The sequence below is a fragment of the Octodon degus genome, unplaced genomic scaffold, assembly GCF_000260255.1.
Source record: "Octodon degus isolate 3935 unplaced genomic scaffold, OctDeg1.0 scaffold00014, whole genome shotgun sequence".
NCBI classification, from domain to species: Eukaryota; Metazoa; Chordata; class Mammalia; order Rodentia; family Octodontidae; genus Octodon; species Octodon degus.
In genome coordinates, this window is record NW_004524590.1 from 13,038,703 (window position 1) to 13,065,915 (window position 27,213).

General features: G+C 41.5%; 1 protein-coding gene across 2 annotated transcripts in view; it reads left to right on the top strand.

Moving 5' to 3' along the window:
• Ccdc93 (coiled-coil domain containing 93) overlaps positions 1-26,609 on the top strand; it is an 87,955-nt gene extending 61,346 nt beyond the window's left edge. For both annotated transcript variants that reach the window (XM_023709707.1, XM_004626365.2), the window contains 10 exons: positions 1,324-1,405; positions 2,277-2,342; positions 3,639-3,692; positions 4,830-4,892; positions 7,023-7,131; positions 8,483-8,565; positions 10,647-10,684; positions 12,347-12,431; positions 16,956-17,069; positions 23,066-26,609. In XM_023709707.1, the coding sequence (XP_023565475.1) occupies positions 1,324-1,405; positions 2,277-2,342; positions 3,639-3,692; positions 4,830-4,892; positions 7,023-7,131; positions 8,483-8,565; positions 10,647-10,684; positions 12,347-12,431; positions 16,956-17,069; positions 23,066-23,119 (748 nt within the window). In that variant the 3' untranslated portion in view covers positions 23,120-26,609. The remainder of the gene's footprint in view (positions 1-1,323; positions 1,406-2,276; positions 2,343-3,638; positions 3,693-4,829; positions 4,893-7,022; positions 7,132-8,482; positions 8,566-10,646; positions 10,685-12,346; positions 12,432-16,955; positions 17,070-23,065) is intronic.
• Positions 26,610-27,213: the final 604 nt, after the last annotated feature.

The following is a 27,213-nucleotide window of genomic DNA, read 5'->3' on the forward strand; positions in this document are numbered from 1 at the left end:
GTTTAACATATCAATACTTGATGGAAAATACCTGTTCCATGTTATGCCTAAGATGTTTGATATTCAGACAGATAGTGAGGTTAAGCTCAACTGCCTATGTTGTAGGGTAATAATAATAAGCTTCTCTTCTGGAGGGTTAACAACCTAAGTTTGCAGACCAAAAAAAAAAAGAAGGGCTGCAAGGACAGCCAGCATTTTGGCCCTAGCCTTTCAAGGTCAGTGAAGACTCAGGACAGAGGAGAACCTGTACTGTAACATCATGTAACTCAGTTGTGTACCAAATTTTCTGATCAAGGAGATTATGGGGCCGCAGAGGACAGTGATCAGTGATGCAGAGTGTGCCTAACGAGAGTCACATGGAGAGAACACATTCTCTCAGGCTGTCACAGAGGGCAAACTGGCCAAGCAATGGTCGTGACTCATCCACATGGCTGACAGTGACAAAGGATCTGCAAACTGTGGTACAGGGTTTCAGGATAAATCCTGAGGGGATTTGACTGACTTTATCAGATACAGAAATTACATTTCTTGTAATATAAGTCTTGCTTTATCTACCATCCAGCAGAAAAGCTCAAACACGAAACATAAAAAGTAAAGCCATATTAATATGCTGAGCTATAAAAGGCTCAACAACTTCTGACATTGCCAGTCTTATGGAAAACCCACTACTATTATGGACTACTGGACTATATTGGAATATTTTGCTGAATTCACACACTTACAATATTTAAATGACATTGGAATACCCATTTCTAACAACACTAAACAAAAAAGGGGGATACAAATGAACCACCATTTGGTATCTGTGTATTCAAAGTAGGACAGATACACAGCTGTATTCTCTTAATTCAGTGAATAGAGGGATTTGTTCTGATAGTGTCTCTGGACAGGATATCATGTCTGCATCTTGTGCAATGAATAACCACTAAGACAATATGCAATGTATTGATTATTGAAACTGCTAGTAATCGGTTTTGATACTGTCTCATAGCTATTTGTTTCTCAATAAAATTATTTTAAAAAATAAATATATCCAGAAATATTGAAACTCATCGATGTTTCTGCAGTGGACATTTTAACTCTAGAATCTGCAGTTTCTTTTGGATCTACTGGATGGTCTTTTATATAAGTGAACATTAATATCAATTAAATGGAAATCATTACCGTTTATGGAAAATCCAGTAGACACTTGTGGAAGAGACAAAAGAAATTAAAAATGAAGTCCTTTTTAGCTGCGCTCTGGTTTTAGCTATGATACATAAAATCATAATAGCCTGCCATATATCTGTCTTTTTTTTTTTTTTTTTTGTCTTTTCTCTTCAGTATTCTACAGAACTTGAGAGCACTTGTAGCCATGAATGAAAATCTGAAAAGTCAGGAACAGGAGTTTAAAGCACATTGCCGAGTAAGTGTGGTTTGGTGTTGGGAGACAAACCAGGACTTTTGTGAAAGCTCAGTTTACCATCCCTGAGCTGTCGGGGCATCCTGTCTAATACAGTGTAAAAAGCAGACCTAGCCACACAGTTAATTCCAGTCATGTGAGGACACCAGACTGAGTGAGCTAATAACTGTATGCCAGGCCCCAAAACGGAGAGGATGGTAACTAATTTACAAATGAATTGTAAAGAAAAATCTTGGAAAATTTTTTAAAGTACATCATACTTTGTTGACAGGTGGCTTTTGTGAAGATAATACCACACAAAGCTAAGATTATGCTCGAAACCTAGGATGCTTGTGTGCCTTATGTATAATAAGCCCAAGCTGCTGCCATCTGGAAGCTTGCATTTTAGTGGTGTAGGTGACCATTGCACAGTGACTGCAGCAGGAGGCCACAGATAAGCCTGGCAAGTTGGGTGTGCTTCAAGGGAGAAAAGGCCAGTCCCACAGGAGCCATGAGGAAGCTGAATGTTAGGGCAGAGCAGATGGCAGGGTAGACACTTGGCTAAGGCAGAGATGGGGAGAGGCAGCAGCTAAGCCTAACTGAAACCGGCCTTGCAGCTTCTCACTCATTTCATGTCTGAGTGATAACTACACAAGTCAGCGGCCTTTTAAAAGGAAGGCCCTTTTCAGGTGAAGAACAGCTGTCTTTTCCTCCTGAAAAGAACTCTCTCAGACTGAAAATTGGAACCAGAGCAGCTTGTTTCTCATTGATTTGTTACTTGCAACATAAACTCCATGAAATGAAAGTAATGTGATTTCTGGATCAATAGTATTTAAATAATTTCATCTAGTTACTACTTTGTGTTGTTTTGTAAAAGTTCATATTGCTTTTCAAGGAGGAGATGACGCGGCTGCAACAGGAAATTGAAAGCCTGAAAGCCGAGAGAGCGCCAGACGAAAAGGTAAAGGCCTGAGTTAGTCCTTAGGACCACCAGCTGCTGTTAGGACCTATATGGGACAAGCTATTCTAATGTCAAAAAGGACTTCCCTTTCACTTAACCTGAGCTTGTAAACATATTCTCGACTGTTTCCCTCCCACAACTTTCTTAGGCTTGTACCTGTCTTCCTTCTTTCCTTTAGAGGGTAAAAGGCAGCAGGAGACACAGTAGGAGGAAATACAGGCACCAGACACTGAATTATACAACTCTGACCTCTTCCACCATCAGGAGGTGTCTGTCCGAGCTATTTCCCATTCCACTTGTTCTTTAAATTTTCTTTCAGTTTGCCCATTTAACCCTTAGCCATGAGGTATATCTCACTCATAATATATAGCAAGGAGCATGAAAGAGGAGAGCAGTGCTGGGATTCATGTTAGAGCCTCAGGACTGCAGGAGCATTTTAAATTTAAGGAACACATCTGACCAGCTGGATCTCTGATTAAAAGACTTGCTCTTCCAGGAACCAAACATAGATTTCCATCGAATGTTAAATCAAAAATTTGAGATGGGAAAATCTGATTCCTTTGCTTGTGTTTTCTTATCTCACACTTTATTCATAGTTTATTAACTGAGGGTCCCTGTGCTTAGTAGGATATGAGACTTGGGTTTGCCTTATGGCTTATGGGTTGCACCTCCCTCACTCTTAAATAAAGGAAACCTTGAAGCTCTGAAGTTAAGACGAGAATTCTCCAAGCCATCCATCAGCTTGGAGGTCCCACGCTGGGCCTGGCACTCTCTACTGACTGCTCTGGGCTGTTCAGGACACTACTACTTCAGTGGTGAGACCAGGACTCAGGAAGACTTCTTTACCCATTTCAGCCTGGCCATGTTGCACAGCCAGGATTGCAGTGCTGTCTTACACCATCTACTCTCACAGTCTGTCTTTACAATTGCTTCTCAAACTTCTAACTTTTGAGGCATGATTCATCAGTTCAGCCAGCCTCTGAGTTTACACAGATCATAGACTTTCAGGAGTCCCTCATCTTAGTACATTTTATTACAAGGGTTCTTACATTTAGAAAGAGGTACAGTTTAGCTTTTTAGGGTTTAACTGATAGACATTGAAGAATAGTTTAGAACCTGAAGCTCAAAATATGGGCCTTTGCTTTGTTCTCTCTTTAGACATGCTAAGTAAACATCAAGGTATTTCTTAGTTCTACTATTCTTCCTGCTTCTCATCTCCTTCCTACATTAGGCTCTCAGCTTCCATCCTATATGCTGTTGTCAGGAAAGGTATTTATTATGCTTTCATCCTTTCAGACACTCTCCAATGGAGGGCCGGATGGTGTGCTGACCTCTGTGATGACTCACAATGTAAGTACCTGCTCATTCTGAATGTTATACCAGAACGTGTGGCAGTTTCCCATTCTCTCAGCAGGTTTCAGACCTGCTTCAATAGTTTCACCAGCTATCTCTTCATTTGCTGGGCTTTTAGGGGCACTGTACCTTTCGACAGACCTGGCTCCTCAAATGGAGGTGGGACCTCACCAAGGATGGCCCTAATGCTCACCATTCTGGTGAGTTTTCATTCAGTTCAGGTTGTAAATATTTTGTCTTCATAGCTGAGAAGGGCAAGCCTGTGCTGGTCTGTCTGTAGTAAACCTCCAGGAGAAAAAGAAAAGGAAAGGGATGAGGAAAGGAAAGGCAAAAAAGCTCTAAGTGTTGTCTTATTTAAGGTGTTTCTTCATAACCTGCTAGGAGAATAGGCCTCAGGACTCCCAATAGTGAAATCTGTTGGAGGTTGCCTATAACTGAGCCCTGGTATGTGAATGTGTATTCTAACACTTGTGTGTAGATGCACACATGCTGGGGACAAGGGCACCTCTGACTTGTTTTGTAACTTTCTCTGAAGAAATAATACTTCCAGGTACGACTGTTGGTTCAGTGCATGAACAGTGACTTTTCTCCATGGAAGTATTCTCCAGTGGAACTTTGTATAGGGATGGAAACGTTCTGTGTCTACACTAATGCAATAATCACCAATTATATGCGGCTACCAAGCACTTGAAATGTGTCTTACACCTGGAAAATTGAAGTTTGAAAACATTTTAGTTCATGTAAATTTAAACAGTCATGTGTGGCTTTTGTTTTATTGAACAAAAACCAGAAATCATTTTCAGATACATAAAACAGTAAATTCTAACTGCCACATCATTATCACAGACCTTTTCTTTTTTTCTTTCAGTATGAGAGAAGGGTACATAAGTATGGAAGTTACTTCACTTAATACTGAATTCAGCCAAGATCCTTGCCTGAGGAAAAATTGTTACAGCTTGCTTTAAAAGACATATATAGGGTCTTACATGAAAATAGATCTTGAAGCTGGTGATTTGACATAAAAAAATTGGGTTCTCAAGATAGGGAAAATATGATAATACTCATCGTCCAAAGACTCCATACAAAATAAAGTTTTCTATTCCCAGATAATCATGGCCTTTGTTTAATTTTTAGGAAGACCTAGACAGGCGGTATAATATGGAAAAAGAGAAACTTTACAAGATCCGTTTACTACAGGTGAGTAAAGCAAGAACAAACAAATACAAATACATCTTAACTAGGTGCAAATGTCCTGTTACACAGCCAAGAAGTCAGTATATAAGATCTAGCAAGAACAGGTAAGGAAGCTGCTGTTTACTAGTGTCCTTTTTATCTGGAGTATCACTGCATGATTTGTGTCAGTAAGAGCATCTCACATTGCTGTTACTTTCACTATCACTGGTTTGAATTGAACTTTACCCTGATGGAAAGTAAATATTAGGCTTGTTTTCTGCATGAAAAAGTAACTCAAATAGATTAAGTACTTGCCCCAAGTCACTGAGTGCAGCTTCTATCCGAGTAGAAGGAAGCTGCACTAAAATTAATAGCTTGTTGAGGGCCTGAGTCAGGCAGTGGCAGGGGGATGCATGAAATAACTTGCCAGGGTAGAGTGAGGAGCTGCTTGTGAGGGAACTTGGCAGTTGCATGGAGAAAGAGTAGTCATGGGTGATGTGGGGGTTTCTGACACAGTGGTAGGTACATGTGCTACTCACTGCAAAAAAGTATAACAAGAAATAGGAATGGAAATGCCAATGAGATATATCTGGGGGCTCCAAGCAAGAATAAATATCCAAGAAGTGATAGCTTGTTGCATCCAATTCAGAATTATTTGAGGTGAATATCTGTGTGCCCACACTGTGTAAGTGATAGCTGAAACTTATGAAAACATGGATGGGAGTCTAGATTCCAGTGAGCACGTGTCAGGACGAACTGCAAAAAATGTGGATGAGACCAAACTCTGATGGGTAGGAAATGAGAGTAACTCCCACAGGCTGAGCAGAGCTCAGTGGAAAGGATGGGACGTGCTTCTGGGAGTTGGGAGAGCTGGAAGTGGAATCTTCCTTTGGGTGTGTAGCTGAGAAAGGCTTCATGAACTGTCAGGAGTAGTTCAGTGACAATCCATGAAGAAAGCCCAGCTGCAGTGGTTGAAGGGTGCCTGGAGTGGGTGGTAGAAGCTCTGTGTATGCATGGCTGCCAGTGAGGTTGCTGTAAAAACAGAGCAAGATTGAAGGCTGAAGGTGATATTTACAGAAGAACATTTTTAAAAAGTGAAGAACTTGAGCATATTTAAGTGCTAATGAGGAGGGGGTAAGATTAGGCCAGATAGGGAAAGAAGGATTATAAATACAGTGCATAAAGTAGTTATACTTTAGGGGGTTGGTGTCAGTGATTCAAAGGCTTAAACCCAAGGCCTTTGCACTGAACTACATCTCCAGCCCTTACTAAATTGCACAAGCTGGGCTCTAATTTACAGTCCTTCATCTTCTGCTTCTTAGAACATAGTTGTATCTTATGATTCTTCAGGGAAAGCCCACCATCAGTTCTTGTTGACAAATGTAGAGTCCCCACAGTGCTGGTCAGAGAAATGCATGTGTGTTCTTCTTTGGCCAAGCTGTGTTCCTCCTGGGAGGTCAGGGGTCCTCTTGTCTGGAGGTCTGTATTTCACCAGTGAATGAAGGTTTGCATCTGCTGCTCAAGTGTAGCAGCCTTATGAATGGGAAAAATGAAGACATTGAAGAACAGTACTGAGAGCCCTCTGAGTCCTGAGACCATAAATATCAGGTGGTAAGAGTAATGCAAGAGATGCATTCCTGTGGCAGCCGACCCCTGTGCACCCCGTACTGCACCATCTTCCACATATAGTCAGTCATTGGGCAGTTTCCTCAGTCCATTGGGAGGCAGTGAAAATATATTCTATAGAGCTTTTAAGCCAGACTGAGAAATTTAGCATGTATTTATGGAGTCAGCAGGGTGACATAAATTCTTGCTATCTGGGAAGCATTCCTTTTATTGCCAGCCTCCACTGGGCATGAGAGGAGCCCTCTGGGGCCTGGTGTCCTCTCTGAATGGAAGTGTATACCATTCAAAATACTTCCTTTCTGGTGTACTACCCTGACTTTCTGTGATTCAGTTCATAGCATACCTCCTCTCCTGTTAGAACTTGATCAGAATCTCAGGTGGGGCACTCAAGCCAAAGACAGAATTTTCTTCCTGTATTCTAGGGCATGTGATTAAACTCAGGTAGGGTTGGGGCAGTATTTTAGTCCCCCAGAGGATATGTAAGGCTTTGTACCAAGTAAGTTGTTTCCCTCTCCTTTTTGCCTCTAGGCTCGAAGAAATCGAGAAATAGCAATTTTGCATCGCAAGATTGATGAAGTGCCCAGCCGAGCTGAGTTAATACAGTATCAGAAGAGATTCATTGAACTCTACCGCCAGAGTAGGTGCATTGACCACACAGACTTTCATGGTTGGGGAAAGACAGGAGGCCTGGGACTCTGTCTCACTTTAGCGTGGTGGAGGATGGACCAGAGTGCCGACCACAAATCCCACCCCAGGAAAACCTTATTTCATCATTGGAACCCCAGGAACAGCACATGCTCTCTCACTGCCAGTGGAGCTCTGAGAATCCGGCACCAAGCTGGTCCTCATTGTGGTCAGCCACATGGCCTTCCCGTGCGCTTCCAGTTAGGTGCCTACTTCACATGGAGCATGGGCTCTCACTGACCGCTCCTTGCTACAGACATCTTGGTGCTGTGATCTTTACCTTTAGAGCACCACATTCACCCAGTACTGAGGACATTCTGATCCTGATGAGATGTGGCCACTGATTCCCTCATCCTGAATCAGTGGCCACGTCTCATCAGGATCAGAATGTCCCTCAGAGTTCCCGACCTGGCTTCTCTGATACCCTTCCTGGTTCAGACTTGAGCACTAGTCTTCATTGCATTCAGGTTCTGCTTCTTCCTCACATCTTGTTCACTGAGCAGCCTTAACTTTCAGCCAGTCTTTAGACATGACTCAGACGGTTAGAGATAGGGTATCAGTGGTAACAGTTTTCACCAGAAAATAGTCTTTTGCTTTAATCTAAATCTTACCCATTAACTTTTCTTTTCCTGCTTTAAGACTTATAACAGTAGTAATACCTTGTATCTGTATATTTCAGAGTGAATGCCATACTTCAAAGTCATTTGTTAAAGACATGTGTACACTAAAGCCATTTTCAAGAACATAGCAATTTTTATTACTATTGTAAAATGTCCTTGGCTGGCCAGATAGCTCAGCAGACTAAGGCGCCTGCTTAGGCAGAGCACAGCAGCCGAGGTTCAATCCCCAGTGTGCCATGCCGTGCTGGCCCTGCCCCTGGGGCACACCGAGATGGGGCATGGTGGTGCATGCCTGTAATCCCAGCTCTTCAGAGGCTGAACACAGGTGGATCACTATAAGTCCAATCTATGTAGTGAGACCCTGTACTAAAATACAAAAAAAAAAAAAAAAAGATCTTCAACCCCAATCTAATTCTTCAGAAAAATGGGGAAGTGGTGACTGGTTCATTTATGCCAGTGGTTTATGACCGGCTATACAGTGCCATCACCTGAGTTCCAGTTGCATGCGTTCCATTTTAATTGGTCCTGAGCTTTTAAAAGTTTCCAGAGTGATTGCATCTTGTATACCATGAGGTTTGCCACCCAGATAGACCTGCATCTGGCGCTGTTCCTCATTGGTGAAAGAGTGTTGAGGGTAGTCTGTTAACTGTTAGTACTCAAGTGCTGATTCCTTTCCATTTATAGTTTCAGCAGTGCACAAAGAAACCAAGCAGTTCTTCACTTTATATAACACCCTGGATGACAAAAAGGTTTATTTGGAAAAAGAGGTAAGAACTTTTATGAAAAGAAAGTAATTTAATGAAAAGAGCAGTTGACCCCAGGAACTTCAAAGGGACGTATGCTGGGATGGACACCTTCAGTGTAAGTATATCACAGATTCATCACCAGAAAGTTCAGATTCTCTGGGGTGAAGTGAGGCTGGTAGATGGTTGTTTCATAGGGCCCATGAGAAATGCCATCCTGAAAAGAAATATCCTGTGAGCTCTGGAGCTGGGCAAATTAAGAGTTTTAAAAGAAGGGAGGAACCTGCTGAATGAAGTGGGGGTACATGAGTGGTCTTTTATAGTTTAGGTGGAAAAAGTAGTTGTTTAGTTATCAGTAGCAGGCAAAGACAGAAATGAAACTTCAGAGCAGAGACAAAGAGTTGACACGGGCACTGGTACCTCCTTCATTGTGCTCCGACCCTCCCACTCAGTTTAAATCCACTCATGGTTCAGAACTCCGCAGTACGAGACATGGATGGTCAGGGTAGCATATGCAGCTGTGTTTAATAAAAAAGAACCGTCTAGACAGTTTTTACCATAACACTGTGTAGTGAAGAGAGTACAGTTTTCGGGGCTGTGTTTGAACTTCAGTTTGACCTCTTTTTCCTTACCTCTAAGATGAGTGTCACATTGCACATAGTGATGCACATGAGAATATTGTGATCAAGGTAGAATGAGGAAATAGAGTTCCTTGCTTGTGGTAGAGTCTCGATATAAATTCCTACCCACCCCATGCCTTGAGGTGATAGACCTCTTCCTGCAATAATAAAAGCACCTTTGTAAGTACTTTAATAGATGAGAACAATATTATAGATGTACCTGCTACCTGAACTCAAATCAAAGCATCTATAATTTTTCTCACCTATATTGCCTTTTTTTTTTTTTTTTTCCCCAGAACCAGGGATTGAACTCATGCCCTTGCGCTTGCCAGGGAAGCACTTATTCCACTGAGCCATCTCCCCAGCCCCTATATTGCCTTTTATAAATCAAATCGAACTCATTCCTTAAGGAGGGGTTAAGTTTTATGTTTCTCTATATCCAGGCCTTGAACAACAAGCACATAACAGGCATTTGATAAATGTTTGAATAAATAAGTACATTTGACAAAATTTGTATCAGACCTGGGGGATAGCTTATTCCTACACCCTGGACTTTGTCCCCGGGAGGGAAAGGCTTGCCAGCCCTAACTTAGGGATGGGCCAGCTCCTTCTCAGTGGTATTGAACCCCATTGGGCTTCCTTCACAAGCAGTGATTAAAGTTGTTATATTCTTTTAACAGTTGTAGCATTGAGCAGAGAAGGGGGAGTCTGAACTGAGTTTTAAATTCCAAACTATAGTAACACAGAACTTGGCATTTGAGGTGTATATTTTATTCTAGATGCATTTATGCCTGGAATATTTTAGCTTTAAAACCTCTTTTTGGAGTATTAAGAACAAGATTATTATTTCTACATTATAGACTATGAACCTGAAATTCACACATGGAACTGTTGCAGGTTTCTGGCATCTAGACTTATGAGATTTTCCAGGATATATTGCTGGAATGCATCACTGAGGCTTCTACCATGGGAACTACAGAGGGCCTATGGAAATGGAGCTGTGAAAGATAGATCTCAGAACTGAGCAGCCACAGGACACATTAGGGAGTTCTGAGGAAACGTATAGGCTCAGTACCGTGTTCTTAGTCTATCACAGCTAACTCCTCCTGTGCCAATAGCCCTGGAAACTGTGGTATTCAACAGTATAGAAACTGGCTGTAGTAGCAGCTTTCCAAAGTGCCCTGGCATTAGCTTAGCGTCTGCTTTGTTGGCACTTAAGGCCCTTCAAAGACCTCTCCTGTGACCTGTGGTAATGCATAATAGGAAAAGAAGTCTCCCATGAGTAGGTGGATATTCCTTGAGGAAAATTGAGAGTAAAAACATGTTCCTCTGTTGTGTCTTTCCTGTTAATGTTAATCTGCATAAATAAGGGCTTTGCTCCTTTTGGAAACAATATGTGGAGAGGAAACAAGTTTTCTATGACTGAGGTAGTATGAGGATCTTTCAGCCTTCTAGAGATTCATGTTTTGTTTTGTTTTTCCCCAGATTAGTCTACTCAATTCAATTCATGAGAACTTCTCACAGTAAGTATTGTCCATCCTTCTCATAGGTACTCTGTTCACCCTGTGTTTTGTGTTCACCCACCTCACACTACCATAGTGTGGCAAAGAAAGGTAGACCCAGGATGTAATGCCATGAATGTAATTCAGGTACTTTCTGTCTTTCTGCTAAAGGCAGATGTATCTTGGCTTACATTGTTTGATTTTTTTTTTTTTTTTTTTTTTCCGGTATTTTAGGGTAGGGTCTACAGAGTGTTCAGGGTCTCACTACTAGATCAGACTCATAGTGATTCTCCTCTTTACAGCCTCCCAAGTGCTGGGATTACAGGCATGCGCCACCATGCCCAGCCGTCTCAATTGCCTTCTCAGCATGCCCCAGGGGTGAGGCCGGCACGGCAGGCCCAGGGATTGAACCCCTGGCCCCAGCGCCTGCTTGCAGGAGCTATAATCTGCTGAGTTCTTTGGCCGGCCCTTTTGGCTTACATTGTTTGAGTTCTTCCAAAAATGAAATGATTAGAATAAATTTTAAAAATGCCAAGAAAGAATTCAGTTGAGAAGGTTAACATTCAAATAATTTGATTACGTAGTTATTCTAATCTCACTATATATCTGTTTGTCTTGGTAAGATCTGATTAATACCCTTTGTTCCTAAGGTCTAAAATTTAGATAATGAAACCTGTATAATTTGTAAAAGATTTTTAAACCTTGCAGTAGATTTTGCTTTTAAGGTAATATACATCTTCTATAGTACTTTGTTGAATATGAATTTTTTCCCTCCAAAAATTGGATGGAAGGCCCACTTGTACCCAAATCGTATCAGCCTTCAAGCATGTCCCTGATGGACCGTCCCAGCCCCCATCCCAGCAGCCCAGGGATGGCTCGCTGGATAGCAGATCTTCTTTCTAGCACAAACCTCTTGTGGCCCTTGGTGAGCAGGGACACATTAAGACTGAGATCTTTATGAATTAGATTTTAAGTGTCTTTTCTAAATAAAAACAAAATCCTAACTACTGCAGGTCCATGCTAAGATTCAGACTCAGTTAGTGCCTTCCTGTCTTATGACATTTCTAAATCAAGTGCTTTATTTTTCTTTTCTGATAATAGAGCCAGTAATTTGAAGGTCTTTGTGAAGAGTTCTGTTCAGCCCACCAACCCTTTGGAAGAAATCTCAGTTCCTTTATGTGCTCCCACTCTGTAGAGCTAGAGGGAAGGAGGAAATATGTTGGCACATCAGCTATTTAACTCTTTTAGCTGCTGCTTATAGCAATAGGACCCAGCTGCTCAAGCTGTGGTTTTAGGAACGTGTTTACAAATCTTGAACAATGTCTTCCAATTACCAGATTTTTAAACACTAAATTCACGTGTTAAGCAATACATGCCATAATTTAAGATAAATAATATCTGTTATTTGTAGTCTCATTTTACTTTAAAGAAAACATGTATTAGTCAAGTAAGTTGTAAAAAAAAAAAAAAAAAAAAAGGAAATAAAAGATGAATAGTAGATCAGGCTAATTTTTGTGCTTCCTCAGAGTTTAGACTCCTTACTTTCCTGGGCTCCAGGAACCCCTCTGCGTCCATTGTTCTTTGCAAAGGCCACCTATTCGTAGGCCACCATCTCAGCATGGGGCTGCTTCCTTCATACCTCCCCTCTCTCTGTGTGCTGACTGTATCCTGCTGTTCTTTCAGAGCCATGGCCTCTTCTGCTGCCCGGGACCAGTTTTTACGTCAGATGGAACAAATCGTAGAAGGAATTAAGCAAAGTAGGATGAAGGTCAGCTGACTTCTTTTCTTCTTTTCTGTAAGTTCTGTAGGGGTTGGGAGCTGATATGGAGTGTGTTATCCATCCTGGCGACACTCCTTTGTCCCACTAGGCAGTTGACTGCAGGGGTAAGACCTGTGCAAGGCACCCTGCTTAGTGAGGTTCAAAGGCTGCCATTGTCAATAGCTCCCTCATATTAAATACCCATTGATCCTCCTGAGCCCCCACAATGAATACTGCTACTCTGTGTTATAGGTGCAGAGACCATCTTTCCCCAGCTGGCTTCCTGTCTTGGCCAGTCATCTCTTCACTGGATCTCTGCTTTGTGACATTCTTTCACTAGCACTTCATTCCTTAGGATTCTTGGGATCTAGAATATTTTGGTTTTTAAGGACCTCCCTATAAAAGAGGCAAATAATCACTGAACTGATTTCTGCTAGAGTGAGAGGCATTTGAACCTTAAAAGTCAAAAGAGAATGGAATGGAGAGGAGCCTACAAGGGGTTCAGGATCCTACCAAGTTTTGCAGAGAGCTGCTGAATCTGGTGGCAACATGGGGTGTCTCTGCCTATCTGGAACCTAATGTGGGCCCACTTTATCAATAGAAAGACTTGCTGACCTCTTACACTGATGGCATGCACAAAGGTCTAGTTTCCTACCATACTTCCAGACAGTCCTAGTGAGTACTTCCAAATATCTCTTGCTTTTGGTCCTGTATAAAATAGATAACAAACTGTAGTGGTCCTTATACTCAACAGTAAAATCTGTGGGGACTTAAAATGTTTCTTCTCAAGGACTTGAGGCAGAGTGCTTCAGAGAGTTCAGTATGTAAATACATGGAAGAAAGAATTGCCCATAGGTCCTGTCATCCTGAAAAAAAGAAATCTTTTATAACACAAGCTTCCTGTAATCTCATCTCATAAGGATGAGTTAAGGGTATAAAGTACTCCATATTCCTTTCCTTGTAGAAAAATGTCATTAATATTTCAATTACTTCAATGATGTAATGTCAAAGGAGAAAAAAGTATAATTAGTGAGAAAGAAGCATGATTGCTGCCACTATTCAGCCACAAAAATGGCAGCAAACATGAGTCAGCACATGCCAGTTACATGTTAGGCAGGATAGAGTAAATGGAGTCCTTTCCTGATGATCTGGGATATAAAGTAGATGGAACTTGACTGTCCAAAATCCAGTGGACACCCTGGGTCTCCTGCTACTGCTTCTCAGGGAGGTGCCCTTGGTCCTATGAAAGAATAGCAGAAGTTTACCAGGCTTTGTTGTTTTTGTTCCCCCTTCCTTTGCTGTGTTCTTGGGGGAAAAAACAATAAGCCTGATTGCTTCATTCTCTGCTGTCCCCAGCCCCATGCTGTTGTTACCTCAGTGCTGGCCAGTGAAAGGTGCTGCTATGTTATCTCTGTCTCCTCCATGGTGGAGAGACCTGTGGGTGAGGGGAGCCAGAGCAAAGCAAACTCGCTCAGGTCTTTGTCCTCTGGCTGATCTAGCGCTTGATCTGTGGTGGACTCTCAGGAACCGTTCTTTGAATGAGTGAATTCATTCAGTGAACTTTAAAAGCAGTACTAAAATAGGGATCCATATAGGGTTTGAATATTGATTGGCACCTGGAGTGGAATCAGCTGGTCTCCTCTGAGCAGCAGCACTCATTTGAATGGATGTCATGTTTATTTAAAAAGAAAAACATAACTTTCTAATGATACTATGATGGATTTTGTTTCCATGGATGTGGCAGTTGAGTCTGTCTGTCCCAAAGGCAGAAACCGCAGAACTGGTGGGTCTAGGCTGTCAGAGGATGATAGGCCACCACTGAGTAAAAGTGATAGAATTTGTTCTAAGGACTTTTTTTTTTTTTTTTTTTTTTTTGTGATACTGGGGATTGAACTTGGGACATTGTGTTTGCCAGGCAGGTGCTTATGCCACTGAGCTGTATTCCTGGCTCTATCTTAGGACTTTTGAGTAAAAAGGAAATCATGGTAAGGCATTACCTGTAGGAGGTATGATCTTTGGATCTCAGGAATACCATGAGCAAGTACTCAGCATATGAGCCCTGGAGTTCCTGAGCTGGGTGAGAAGTAGGAGTGATTTAAAAAGGTTAAAGGGTATTAAATAAGGCAAGTATAAAAATACTCAAATGTAGAATGAGGGAAAGCTCATTTTCTGAAAAAGGGACTCTTTAACACTATCTAGCACATTAAATTTAAGAAAAGTTGCTTTGATTGAGTAGCTGCCAAGAACCAAATTATGTGTCATCCACTTAACAGTTAATAACACATATTCCTCATATCAAAACCTGTGATCTAGGTGATAAAGTGCTGATTTTATAGCTAAGAAGGGCCTCAGAAATTGAAATAGTCTACCCATAATCTACAGAATAGAAAACATGTGATTTGAACTCTAACCCTTGACCTCAAGCCCATCCCCTTACTACATTGCCACATTCTCCCATAGTAAGTCCTAGATAAATTTGTAACTCAAGTGCATTGTTTTTTGTTTTTTGTTTTTTTTAATTAATTTATTTTGTTTTATTTAGACACAAGTAATGAGACAGTTTCAAAGCTGATTAATAGGACATTTTCAATAGTTAATACATTGTACATTGTTATCTTCTTAGTGGTTATCCATAGTACAAGAAGCAGACAGGATATCCTGTCCAAACACTATTAGTACAAATCTTTCTTCTCATTGAATTAAGCAAAGTAGCTGTGTATCTATCCTAACTATTCTGTATATACAGATACAAAATGGTCCTTCCTTTTTATCCCCTTTTTCTTGTTTAGTCCTGTCAAGGGCCTTGTTTACATCAGTAGAACATTGTTGATCATGGCAAGATTTTTGTTAAAGCACTGAGAAGAAAGGAGAGGCCTTTCTAGAGCCACCTCTAGAAAGAGGGAGGACCTGGCTGTGAGGCCCTACCTTGGGATGTCTGGTTGCTTGGGGAACTGGGGTCCAGGAAGAACAGCAGAGGTAATTGTACCTGGCTGATGTTAGGAGTGCAGGAGCAGCCTCTGGCCTTGAGTACAGCAGGGCATCATCAATATCACTAGAAGGGACTGCCTACTTTGGGAAGACCAGCACAAAGGTGGGTTACCACACCAGAATCCTAGCAGAGTGCAGCAGGGTCCTTGTGCTGTTTGGTGTCCATATGTAGAACAGTAGAAAGAGGAGGACACAGAGTCCTGACTCAGGAGCTGACATAGGGCCTGGATTGGACCTATGAGTGCTGGACCCCTTGAACAGTTGGTAGGTCTTAGAAATGCCAGGTTACATACTGACCTTTGAGGTCAATAGAGGGAGGCCCTGGGTATAAGTAGTGAAGATAACTTATAGCCAATTGATCTATAACTTGTGCTTACTAACTATAAATTCCATTTCAAAATCACCATCAAGGACCAGAGATATAGCTCAGTGGCACAGAGCTTGCCTGGCAAGCACAAGGTTCTGAATTTAATTCCTGGAACCAAAATCACCATCAGGCATGAGTGAAGCCAGGGGAGGTGTCACTCATGATTCATTCAACAAACACTGGGTCTGCACCATAACTTTTTCTGCCCTCTTTTTGGCTGGCTGATGTTCTGATTTTATCTTCAGAAAATATAGCACACACCTGGGTCAGACTGCTCCATTGCCCTTCGGTCTGCAGAAACCATGTGCCTTCCCTACCTGTTTTGTTTACTTCAGGGAACTCATAGCGCCTGAGAATTTTAAGATGTGTCTATTATGTGCTGTTTTAATATAGTCTCTAAACGTACCCTGTGAGAGCAGGATATGGCCTTGTACACTGCTAACTATAGGTGTTCTATAGGCATACAGTACCTTAGATAAACCTCCTTAAATCAAAGTCTGGACTCTGCTTATGAAATCAGAATCCTGGAAATACCTTCATTCTCCAACTGTAGAAAGATAGGTAAGTAAGCAATGATCAAGAATATTGTACAGCTTTAAAAATACAATTATAAAAAGTTTGCAGCATGAAATTAGTCACAATAAATTAGCTATAATTAGGATTTCTCAACCTCAACACAAGGCTAGAGGATTCTTTATGGTGGTATTTTCTGCAGTGTAGGATATTTAGCAGCATCTTTGTCCCCACCCCCAGTGATACCAGGAGCACCTTCTCACTGTTACAACAGTCAGAACTTCCTCTAGACATTGCCACATGTCCTTGGAGGGCAAAAGGCCCCCAGATAAAAATCACTGCTGTTGCTATTTCTGTTCATTGTGAAGTTGTTTGCAGTGACAAAAAACAATTGTCATGGATCACTGTTCAATAAATAAAGGACTTTGCTTTGATTGAGTAGCTGCCAAGAACCAAATTATGTGTCATCCACATGTAATTTATTTTTCTGAATAAATTATAGATTATGTAATATACAAATAATTCAGCTAACCTCAAAAACTTGTAGAAGCAAAGTACTGGAAAGGAATCCATGAAAATGTTAGTGGTTGCCATTTGTATGCTGCCAGCAGCCTTTGTCAGAATGCCTTTGTATCACCCACTATTTCCCAAAATGTTTTTAACAGATGGAGAAGAAGAAGCAAGAGAACAAAATGAGAAGAGACCAGTTGAATGACCAGTATTTGGAACTGCTAGAGAAACAGAGACTATACTTCAAGACTGTGAAAGAGTTCAAAGAGGTAAGAGTAAGGTTTTCCAAGACATGGAAAGGTGAAAAAGAGATTTATGTTCACCTAAATATGAGCCTTTCAAAGTTAAAGCAGGGTTTATTTGTTTTGATTTTGATTTTGATTTTGTGTTGTTTTCTTGTGCGTGGTGAGAAGTAGCAAGTGGGTGGTGGGATCTTCCAGGACAGTGTAGCATCTGCGTAGTTGAAGGCTGCACTGCTCTCTAGCCCATCTTTAGGATCTATAGTAAGACCTCAGTTCCGGAATGCTTCTGTTCGCAAATAATTCAGTTTGCAAATAAAAGCATGAGGCCAAATCTTGCTTCTGTTCAAACTGCTCATCAAGTGACAAGCACAGCTATGGCCATCTTCCCTGCACAAATACAGCCATCTTCCTCAGAATCATAGAACAAGTTAGATTTGTAAACTGACATACCACCATAGCCAGATGTTCTAAGACACATCACATCTTTATTTTCATTTTCCTAACATTTAGAAAGCCTGTTAAACTCACAGGTAAAATGGCTTCATTATGCCATATCATGGTCCACTGGGAAAGTGTTTCCTATGGATTTACATAGAGAATGAATCTTCCCTCCCACCATTTTCAGGATGGGGATGGCCTAGAGAATCTGAGTTGCAAGAGAGAAGATTCTGAAATGTGGCAGGGTTGGGTGTGGACGCTGCCTTTTCCACTTAGCAGCTGTGCCCTTTGGCAGTGATCCAGTCCATACAAGCCCCAGTTACCTCCCTGATGGTTCTCTGGGTCAGATGGGAGAGAGAAAACATCCAGCACTGTGACTGGCTCCTACTAGCACCCAGCATCCAACTAGATTTTGTCTCCCCTCCCTTTTTTTCCTCTCTTCATTTGGATATAGGGTGTCTTCATTTTTCCAGAGAGAAAAGTGACTGCCTTATTGGAGTAATGTTCTGTTAAACAGAATCATGTTGTAGTGAGAGATGTTTTATTTATTTATTTATTTATTTATTTATTTATTTATTTATTTTTGCGGAACTGGGGAATTGAACTCATGCCCTTGTGCTTGCTAGGCAAGTACTTATTCTACTGAGCCATCTCCCTGGCCTGTGACTGCCTTATTATTAGATTTCTCACAAAAAGAGAGACAAATAGGCAGACTTCTTTTTACATGCCAGAATCTCATTAGCTTTATTTCCAGGAACTCCCTCCACCTTCCTGATCTGAATCCATGAGTCCTTGGAAATACAAAAGTTAGGTTGCCTCCTGGTGCTTGATCTAAATAATAATAATCTTTTGTGGCAGTAATTTTGTTCCTACTTATTTTTTAAGACTTTCTGTCTTCTGTCCCTCCCATTTTTCTCTTTTCTACTTGTCCCTTTTCTGTGTGTGATTTCTTTTTCTTTTTTTTTTTTTGGGGGGGGGGTGGCTGGCATGGCATGTGGTGCCAGGGTGCCAGCAATCAAACTGCGGTCCCCTGTGCCTGCCTAAACTTGCCTAAGCAGGCACTTTAGACTGCTGAGCTATCTCACCAGCCCTTTGTGTGATTTTTAATTTTTGGGAATTGTAACCACAGGCATTTCAAAATCACACATCCTTTTAAATATTTTCCCAGCTCCTGCTGTACTCCTAGACATAAACCATGTTGTAAAACAGAATTAGTTGCTGTTCTCAGGGAGCTTACATTCTGGTGGGAGAGAAAAATAAGAAGCTAAAGAATAAAAACAATCAGAAACTCTGATAAAAAAGGATATGCCAGGGGGCCTGCCCCTTAGCTCAGTTCTGTAAGTGGCTGCTTCAACAAAGCAGTCAGGCTCAGGTTGCTGTGGTTTGATCCCCACAACTCAAGCCAGCCAAACCTGCCCTGAAGGCACTGGGAGCAAAAAAAAAAAAAAAGGGGTATACTAAATAACTTCAGAGTTTACCATATGAGGAAACCAATTCCAATGACATGGTCAGGGAAGGATTCTGTCAACTGAATAGAACTCAGTCTTAGAAAAGCAAGAACACAGGAGAAAGCAAGAGCAGGTAGCTGTGAGGCAGCGCAGGGCATTGCTGGGCAAGGAGTGACTGGCAGAGAGGTCTGAGCTGAAGAAGCGCCATTGAGAAAAGAGACAGGGAACAAGCAGGACATGCTGCTGCCCTCTGGAAAGCTTTCTTCCCTTAATCCCAAAGAACTAAGACGCAAAAAGGCCGAGAGAGAATTACATTTCAGGGGTTGCTTAGACGTGCCAGCACTGCCCTTTTGGCAGAGTAGCACCAGAAGGCAAGTGGTAGAAGATAGGTAGAGTCAAAGCAAGTAACAACAAAATGGAAAAGCTCATGCTTGCACTGCATGCTCAGGGCTGAAGGCTTAAGGTGACCCAAGTGATTGATCTTCAAGATTCCCCCGTGGTCCTCCTACACAGGCCAGTTATTATCCAGTTATTATGACTTCAGAGACCAAGTCCTCAGAAGCAGATTCTTGCCCATGCCTAAGTTATCTTCAGTCCAAAGCAGGGGGTGGGCGTGAGGTTATATAATGTTTTCACACATTTTATTTAAAAATATTTTACTTTTTAAAAGAACTCTGGGGGGCAGTGTTAAAATTTGCCTTTTAAGAGATGGTAATTATTAGTCTTTTTTTTTTTTTTTTTTAATCACTTACTTGGCAAATTGGCAACTACTTGTCAGCATCCCAAAATCTTAAATTTTCTCCCACTAGCTCCACTGCGAGAATTTAGGCCACCATAAGTAATGAAGAGGAGTTGGCTATGGGGCTTTCTGGCTAGTCCCAGTCTCCACCTATACTCTCAGCCCATGTAATTCTGCTGTTTTTCTGTTTCATACAGTGAATTCTAGATTAAGGTTTCCTTTTGGTAGAAAGAGTTGAAAAGTCAGACTCTCATTCTGGGTGGTGTCTTCTCTCAGAATCCTCTCTTCTTTATACTCTTTACCTTGTTCTCCTCTGCCTATTTATCCTTCTACTTCTGCGTTCTGAATTCTTACCTCATCCTGGCCCCCTAGAACTTGTAATAGACAATGATTCTTCTTCATGTGAAGCACAGTAATGTCATTCGGAACATGGCCTTTTGTCACTTTCACAGTCGTGTTTACTGGGTTTGGTTTAATCCATATTAATTGAGCACCACTTGATGCCCTATGAAAATTATTTAGATACCATGTTATACCCTCATCCTGCCTCCTAGCCACCTCTAATATTAACACCTTTTGGTTAGAAAAATTGGATTTTTTCTAAAAATGACGTTGACATGTTCATTCTAGGAGAGTTAATTAAAAATCTGCTGGGAAACACCACAAACTGTACCCCGAAATCGCCTAAATCACTGTACTGTATTGATTGTATCATTAAGCCAGCTTCCCAAAGGGTCATAGAACTAATATTTAAATTCTAGAATGGTGAGTACAGATCCTATGTTCTTATGCTGTTGCCTTTGTAGACATAATCCTGAGTGAGAGCTCACTGTGAAGTACTGTATATGGTACACGGTTGGCTGGTGGTCTTCAACAGGAAAGAACAGGCAAGAGGCATGGTGGTCTCAGCAGGAGAAGCAGAGGTGATGAGACATTGTCCCTCTCCTGGAGATGCCTCAGGGACCCTTTTTGTATTGCTTTAAAGAAATAGTATCATTCTGTAATCTACCAAAAGGTTTCTGGGAGATTTCAAGAAATGTAATCAGTGCTCACACATAGCAGGTGACAGCCTAGGATACTTTTACTGAAAAAAAAAAAAACACAAAAACTCAAGCATGATCTCAGTGTGGTACAACACAAAGTATCTGTGGTGGGGAACTTTCTGGCAGAAGTGTTTTGATGCTGCTGAGTTGTTTTCGCCTCCTTTAAAAGATGAAGTACAGTGACAATTGAAACTTACTTAGTGTTCTGTATTTTTGTTATGGAAGTCTCCAAAAATACACAAAAGTGCCAACACATAACAATATAATGGTATAAATACCTGTTTTTATTTCACCTGTTCCCTCTTTTCACTCACTTTTTTAAACTGAGTATCTCCCCAAGCAAATCTCAAAAATTCATCTTAAAACTTTATTTTTGTAATTCAACAAATAGGCCCCAATATCACCTTATTTCTTTTCCAAACTCCATAAAACATTAACTACCTCTTCCTCTTAAAAAAAAAAAAAAAGTGCTTGAAAGGTGTCAGAAAAGAATCCATGCTCCCCTGCAACCTAGGAGCCCAGCTATTCTCAGCTTTCAAAGCAGAATAAATCTACATTCTAGAGATGAGCCAGCACTTGTCTTAGGGAAGCTCGAATCCAGCATCACTGCAGCAGTGCTGCTGCAACATTCGCCAAAAGAGCAGAGAGCCTCCAGAGAGCTGGGAGCTTAGTCCAGAGAGATGGGAAACTGACTTTGGTGGTCTTCAATGCAGATGGTTCAGGGGCGAAAGGAAATTTTTCTCCCATAGTAAATGGGTTTCTAGGAAAGTGTAGCCTCTAAAGGCATGAATTAGGTTATGATCGTTGGAGGCTTCCTACCAAATGGAAGTATTGAGCCCAATGGGGCAGTAGAAATAAGGGTGTTAAAAAGTGCATAGTAAGAGATTTTCAAAGGAAGAAAGAATAATGCAGAAGTGATGTTATAGCTTGTGTTTGAATGTGTGGTGCTAAAATTTAGGGTGTGTGATTAGTAAAGAGTCCACTGGGCTGGCCAGATAGCTCAGCGGACTAAAGCCTTGCTTAGGCAGAGCGTAGCACCCGGGATTCGATCCCTGGCCTGCCATGCTGGCCCTGCCCCTGGGGCATACTGAGATTGTCGTGGTGGTGCATGCCTGTGATCCTAGTGCTTGGGAGGCTGAAAACAGGAGGATCACTATGAGTCTGATCTACATAGTGAGACCCTAACTGGTTAGGCACCAGGTATAAACTCAGTAGCCTAGATCACGTGTAGAAGGGGAAGAAAGAAGCTACGGTCTCTTGGACTTGCTTCTTCACTACTTTGTTGCTTTACTACCTTCTGCCCACCATGAACTCGTTCTCCTCTGCAATGCCTGTCTGCCATGCCACACTGCCTTGGAGCCAGCCAAATATGGACTGAAACTTCTACAAACTGTGAGCCAGAAGAAACCTTTCCTCCCTTAACTTTGGGTGTCAGGTACTTTGTCTCTACTAAGAAAAGTAGCAGGGGCGGGGGTTCGATCCCTGAGCCTGCCATGCCGGCCTGCTCCCGCCCCCGCCCTCACCCCCACCCCTGGGGTGCACTGAGACAGTGATTGAGACTGAGCATGGTGGCATGCGCCTGTAATCCCAGCTCTTGGGAGGCTGTACACAGGTGGATCACTATGAGTCCTATAGAGTAGTGAGACCCTGAGCATTCTGTAGACCCTTCCCTAAAATATATATTAAAAAAAAAAAAAAAGATGTAAAAGGTAACTCATTCCCTGGCACACTAGATTTCATAGGAAGGGTTGGTACCAGTGTCTTCCTTCAATGATATCCCTCAGCATGTGCAGTTACAGACTTTGTAGAGCTCATGGGATGTGGGGTATCCCTTATGAATAGTTTTTCCTATGAAATTATTTGTTAAAGCCATAGGCCTAACTTTCACTGTTGTTAAGAGTATGTGTATATTTTTGTTTTTCTGTTTTTCCCTATATATACACTAGGGCTCCGTATCTTACTCCCTTAGGGTCATGCCTCCAAGGCCCCTTCTTAGTTCTCACCATAACTGATGGATAGTTGGCTGCATTTTTGCTTCTAACCCATTGAAGATTTTGGAAACTTCTAAGTCTTTCAGAATGTAGTTCCTGATCTTATTCTGTCTTTAATCCGACAGCCTAAAAACTGAGCAGCATTATACCTGTTTTGGCTTTGTATGTAGCTCAGCAGATTATTGGGAAGTTTCTCCATACTGGTGATGGTTCATTTGGTTTTACAAAACATGCAAGAGGTATGGTTTAATTGGCCACAAGGCATTTCCCGTGGCACTTGGGAGAAAAACAGACCATACAGGCCCTGCATGGTTGCTAATGTCAATGCCACCTGTTTTCAACACCCTCTGTGTTTCTCTTGTAGGAGGGCCGCAAGAATGAGGTACTGCTGTCCAAGATGAAAGCAAAGGCCTCCTGATCATTCCCAGCCATTTTTGTATGTCACTGAATTTTTTAAAATATCATGTATCAACTATGAAATTGTTCAGAAAGCAACAGCAGAGAGGTGCAAGTGTATTAATTTCAGTTCCCTGGATGTTAACTTTGTCTTTATTTGCTACTGTTTCATCTCTAGCTGTTGATGGAATCATAAAATGTAAACACTGGCTTGGATGACACCCTGTAAGGAAAATGGGGAGTACTTATTCTTTATATCCACTCAGTTTTTTTCTCTCCAGTAACATTGCACTTTCGAAGGTACCTGTATTTGTATAGACTCTGAATAAAGAATTCTGTTGTCCAGCAAATATTGAGCAACCACTGAGAAATAAGCACAGAAGGGGATTCATGAGAATGTAAATCACACTCTTCTCATTCAGCAAGTGGCCTCGGGAGCAGATACAGCTCACTGGACTACAGAGTGTGGCCATCTGAGGTTTGCTTTGTTTTGTGTCAGCAAACAGAAAGCTGCTGGGTGAATGATATGCCAGTGTGAGTGACGGTTACTTGGAACCTTCACCTGTCCTGGTGCCTTTTGTTCCTAGCTTCTCAAGGTACCAGCCAGCAGGCTTGGACCACATACATAGTAACTCAAGTCAGAGCTCAGTTTTCATTGGTTTAATCCTTATACACACCTTAGGGTCATTTCACCAGGAAAGTTGGAAATAGGCCTCATACTGAGGATATTTCAAAAACGATTACACCTTTCTATATCCTTGTTATTTGACAAGGCAACATGTGGGTGGGCTTTCAAATCTCTTTATTCAGGGATTCAGTGTTCCTACATTGCAGAGAAGCTCATGGTCTGATCAAGGAGGGAGACTTGCAGCATACTGACTGCTACCTGGAGGGGCAGATTAAAAGACAGTAACAGGTACTGGGGTTGAGGGGAGCAGAAGTCTGCTGGTGGAGAAGTACAAAAGTCTTCGTGGAAGAGCAGCTAATTTTTTGGGTTAGATCTGAAGGAATAGGATGTTTCTATCACAGAGAAAGGAAACAGTTTTTGATAAAGATACACTGGTTGAAACTCAAGAGTTGTAGGAGAGTACAGAACATACTGGGAGAGGATGGGATGATTTGGAATTTGTAGGAAGCTTTAGAGACTTACCTGGCAAGGTGAACTTGGAAGACTTAGAAGCATAACTGATAGTTTTGTCCTTATAAAGGAGCAGTCCAAAGGAAAAAGAAAGAGTTCCTTCCTTGGCTCTTGGAAATCAGCAGTTCAGTCTTGGTCCGTGTACCCCAGTGTAGGTTTGTACTGCATGTTATGTAAACCTGTACATAGGCACTCTCCAGTCAGCAGGTTTGGACTATAATGCAGAAGCTTGGACACGTTAGGCAAGTGGAATGTTTATCAGTCACAGAAACACTGTTCATTTGTAGTTCTCTAAGGTATATGATTATGAAGGTCTGAGAGGTACAAACTTATGAACATCCCACTCTGCCTTAATACCACCAGTGTTTTCTGTGCCAGGGCCAGCAAGATGCTGTGAGAGCAACAGCAGCAGCAGCAGCTAAGATGGCACCTCCTTGCGCCAGAGCAATTCATAGCCTTGTGCATATCCACTTCCACTGCTTCCTGAGCCATGGCCATGTGGAAATTCTGAAGAGGTTCAATGAAGGTGAAGTTGGTATTTTTTTTTTAAAGTGCCATTTTGAAGATGAGATAGCAACAATTTACTATGTTTACAATTATTTCAATTTCAGAAAAACATCTGTATTAACCATGTAAAGAAGCTTATATACCCCCACAGTGCACACAGCATTGCATATCTGGCTAACTACACTTCGTGAGCAACTGGGAGATCATTTAAGTATCTGTCCACAGGTTTTAGGGAAGCAGGAGCAGGTAGTATTCTACAGTTTGTGGATTCTACCTGTCTGTATTGGGGGAAAGTATAGCATGACTGATCCAGAGCAGGGAATAATGCTTTTTGAAAGTGGAGTCCTTTATTTTGGTGTAGGGAAGTATTGACAGATGCCTTTTCCCATTTTTTCATCTATAAAACCTAATTAATCTTCATTGCTTGAACATACTTTAAATTAGACTGCAGTCGCTATTCTTAAGAATTCCATGGTTGCTGCAGACAGCCTGCATTTGTGGGTACTGTCATGAGTAATTAGGGCATTAGGCAGGCAGTACAATCAGGCCTTAAAAGCCAAAATAGTGCGCTGGGGTCCATGGTCATTTCAGGAGCCACTCATGATGGTAGGGGCAAGGGTCACCCCAGGGCTGTATTTCTCTAAGCACAGAGATACCACATTATTGTATTTCACTGAATTGAAGAGATTTTCCAAAAGTATAATGAAGGGACAACATTCTTAAGTTATTGTTTATGAATGTGTGCTTAGGAAAAAGCAGATCGTTACCAGAACACTAAGCCCACTAATGGGGCTGGGTGTCTAGGGCCCTGCATATCTTTCTCATGTGCATTTCATGGAGCATACATGGCTTCATATTGGATTATATTGGATATTGTGATATAATCCAAAAAGCAGCATGTCTGTAGATACCTAGATGTTTATCTTTGTCCTGTGTCCAGTCCTTGCAGATACAGGATGGCCTGCAGCACTAGAGGAAAGTACATGTACCTTATATTAGAAAAGTCATAAAGGAGTATCCTTTCTTATAACAGAGGGCAAATTCCAAGCTTGTTAGTCATAAGTTTTGTTGTAATCTGACATACTTGATTTTTAACTGGGTTATGGTTCCTAGCCCATATTGTGAGATTAGCCAGGCCCTAGAGCCATGTCCACGTCTACTGAGTCTGGTCATAGAATTAGGAGACAGTAGAAGTACAGGTTGGAGGTGTTTCCCCCCCTAGACTGAAGAAATAGTCCCTCATAACAGCACAACCCTTGCAGCTTCCTGAATAACTGAGTAGAACATAGTGAAGGCCATGAGACAGCACTTCACTGTCTTACAAGATGGCACTCCATGACTTTGATGATGTCACATTAGCACATCCCCAACACATCTGTGTTGACTAAAGCCAATGTACCTCAAAGAACACTTGGCACAGTCAGCTGTGGCCTACAACTTGTGCCACCTGAGTTTCTGCTGCTTAGTATGGTCTTGTCTTAGCTACTTTTTGGGTGACTAATGATCAGTTTAATAGGGAAATAGGACTCAGCCAAAGTAACTAATAAAAGTTATTGCTAGAATGCCTGTCTCTTACTGTGAAGTGCATATTGTTGGACTGAAATATGTATTGAGATAGAACACGTTAAGGAAGCTCTTTATTACTTATTTATGGTCAGTGCTGAACACAAGGTAAAATAACATGATACAAACATACAATGAAAGCCCAGTAGGGTGGGTGCCATTGTCTGTCCCTGTGGTGGGGCATTGCCTAGGGGAAATGCTTTGTTTTATCCACCTTCAGAATCCCCCATACCACCTTTTTCTACACTCAGTTTAGAGCAGACCTTTTTATAGCACATGGCAATAATCTGAAATACTACAAATATATATATATATAAATAAATAAAATATATATATATATATATATATCTCCCCCTCACAGTAAATATATTGTGTAAGATTATTAATCAGGATTTAATAGCTGGTCTGCAGCATATTTGAAAACATGGGGAATTCTCTGACTCCCCACGTAAGCCTTATATCAGTTCCCCCTGTCCCCCCAGGAGCCAAGCTTAGGCCTTCATGGATGTTGGCCTGATGTTCCTTCTGCCTAAAGTTCTTTCTCCTTCAAGATCTTGGAAAGTGGCTTTCCCTGACTGCCTAATACGTATGCAGACGTATTTGTTGTTGGCCTTCCACTCTGATTTTGTTCTGCCCATCCCCTGCTCTGTCTTTATAGTACATGCACTGTTTAAATGTCTTGCCAGGTTTGTTACCTGGCTTTTCTTCTGGATAATATAAAGATAAAAACAAGAAACAAGGATCTAGCCTGTTTTGCCATGGTCTGCCCAGCATCTGGCTCAGGTAGATGGTCTGGAATGTTGCTTGCATAAATTGCAGCTTTGCATCCCTGTATTAGCAAAATTTAGGGTTAACCTTTCTTATAACTGTATGCTTTGTTTAAAACAGGTTGGCAGTTGTATTTGTCA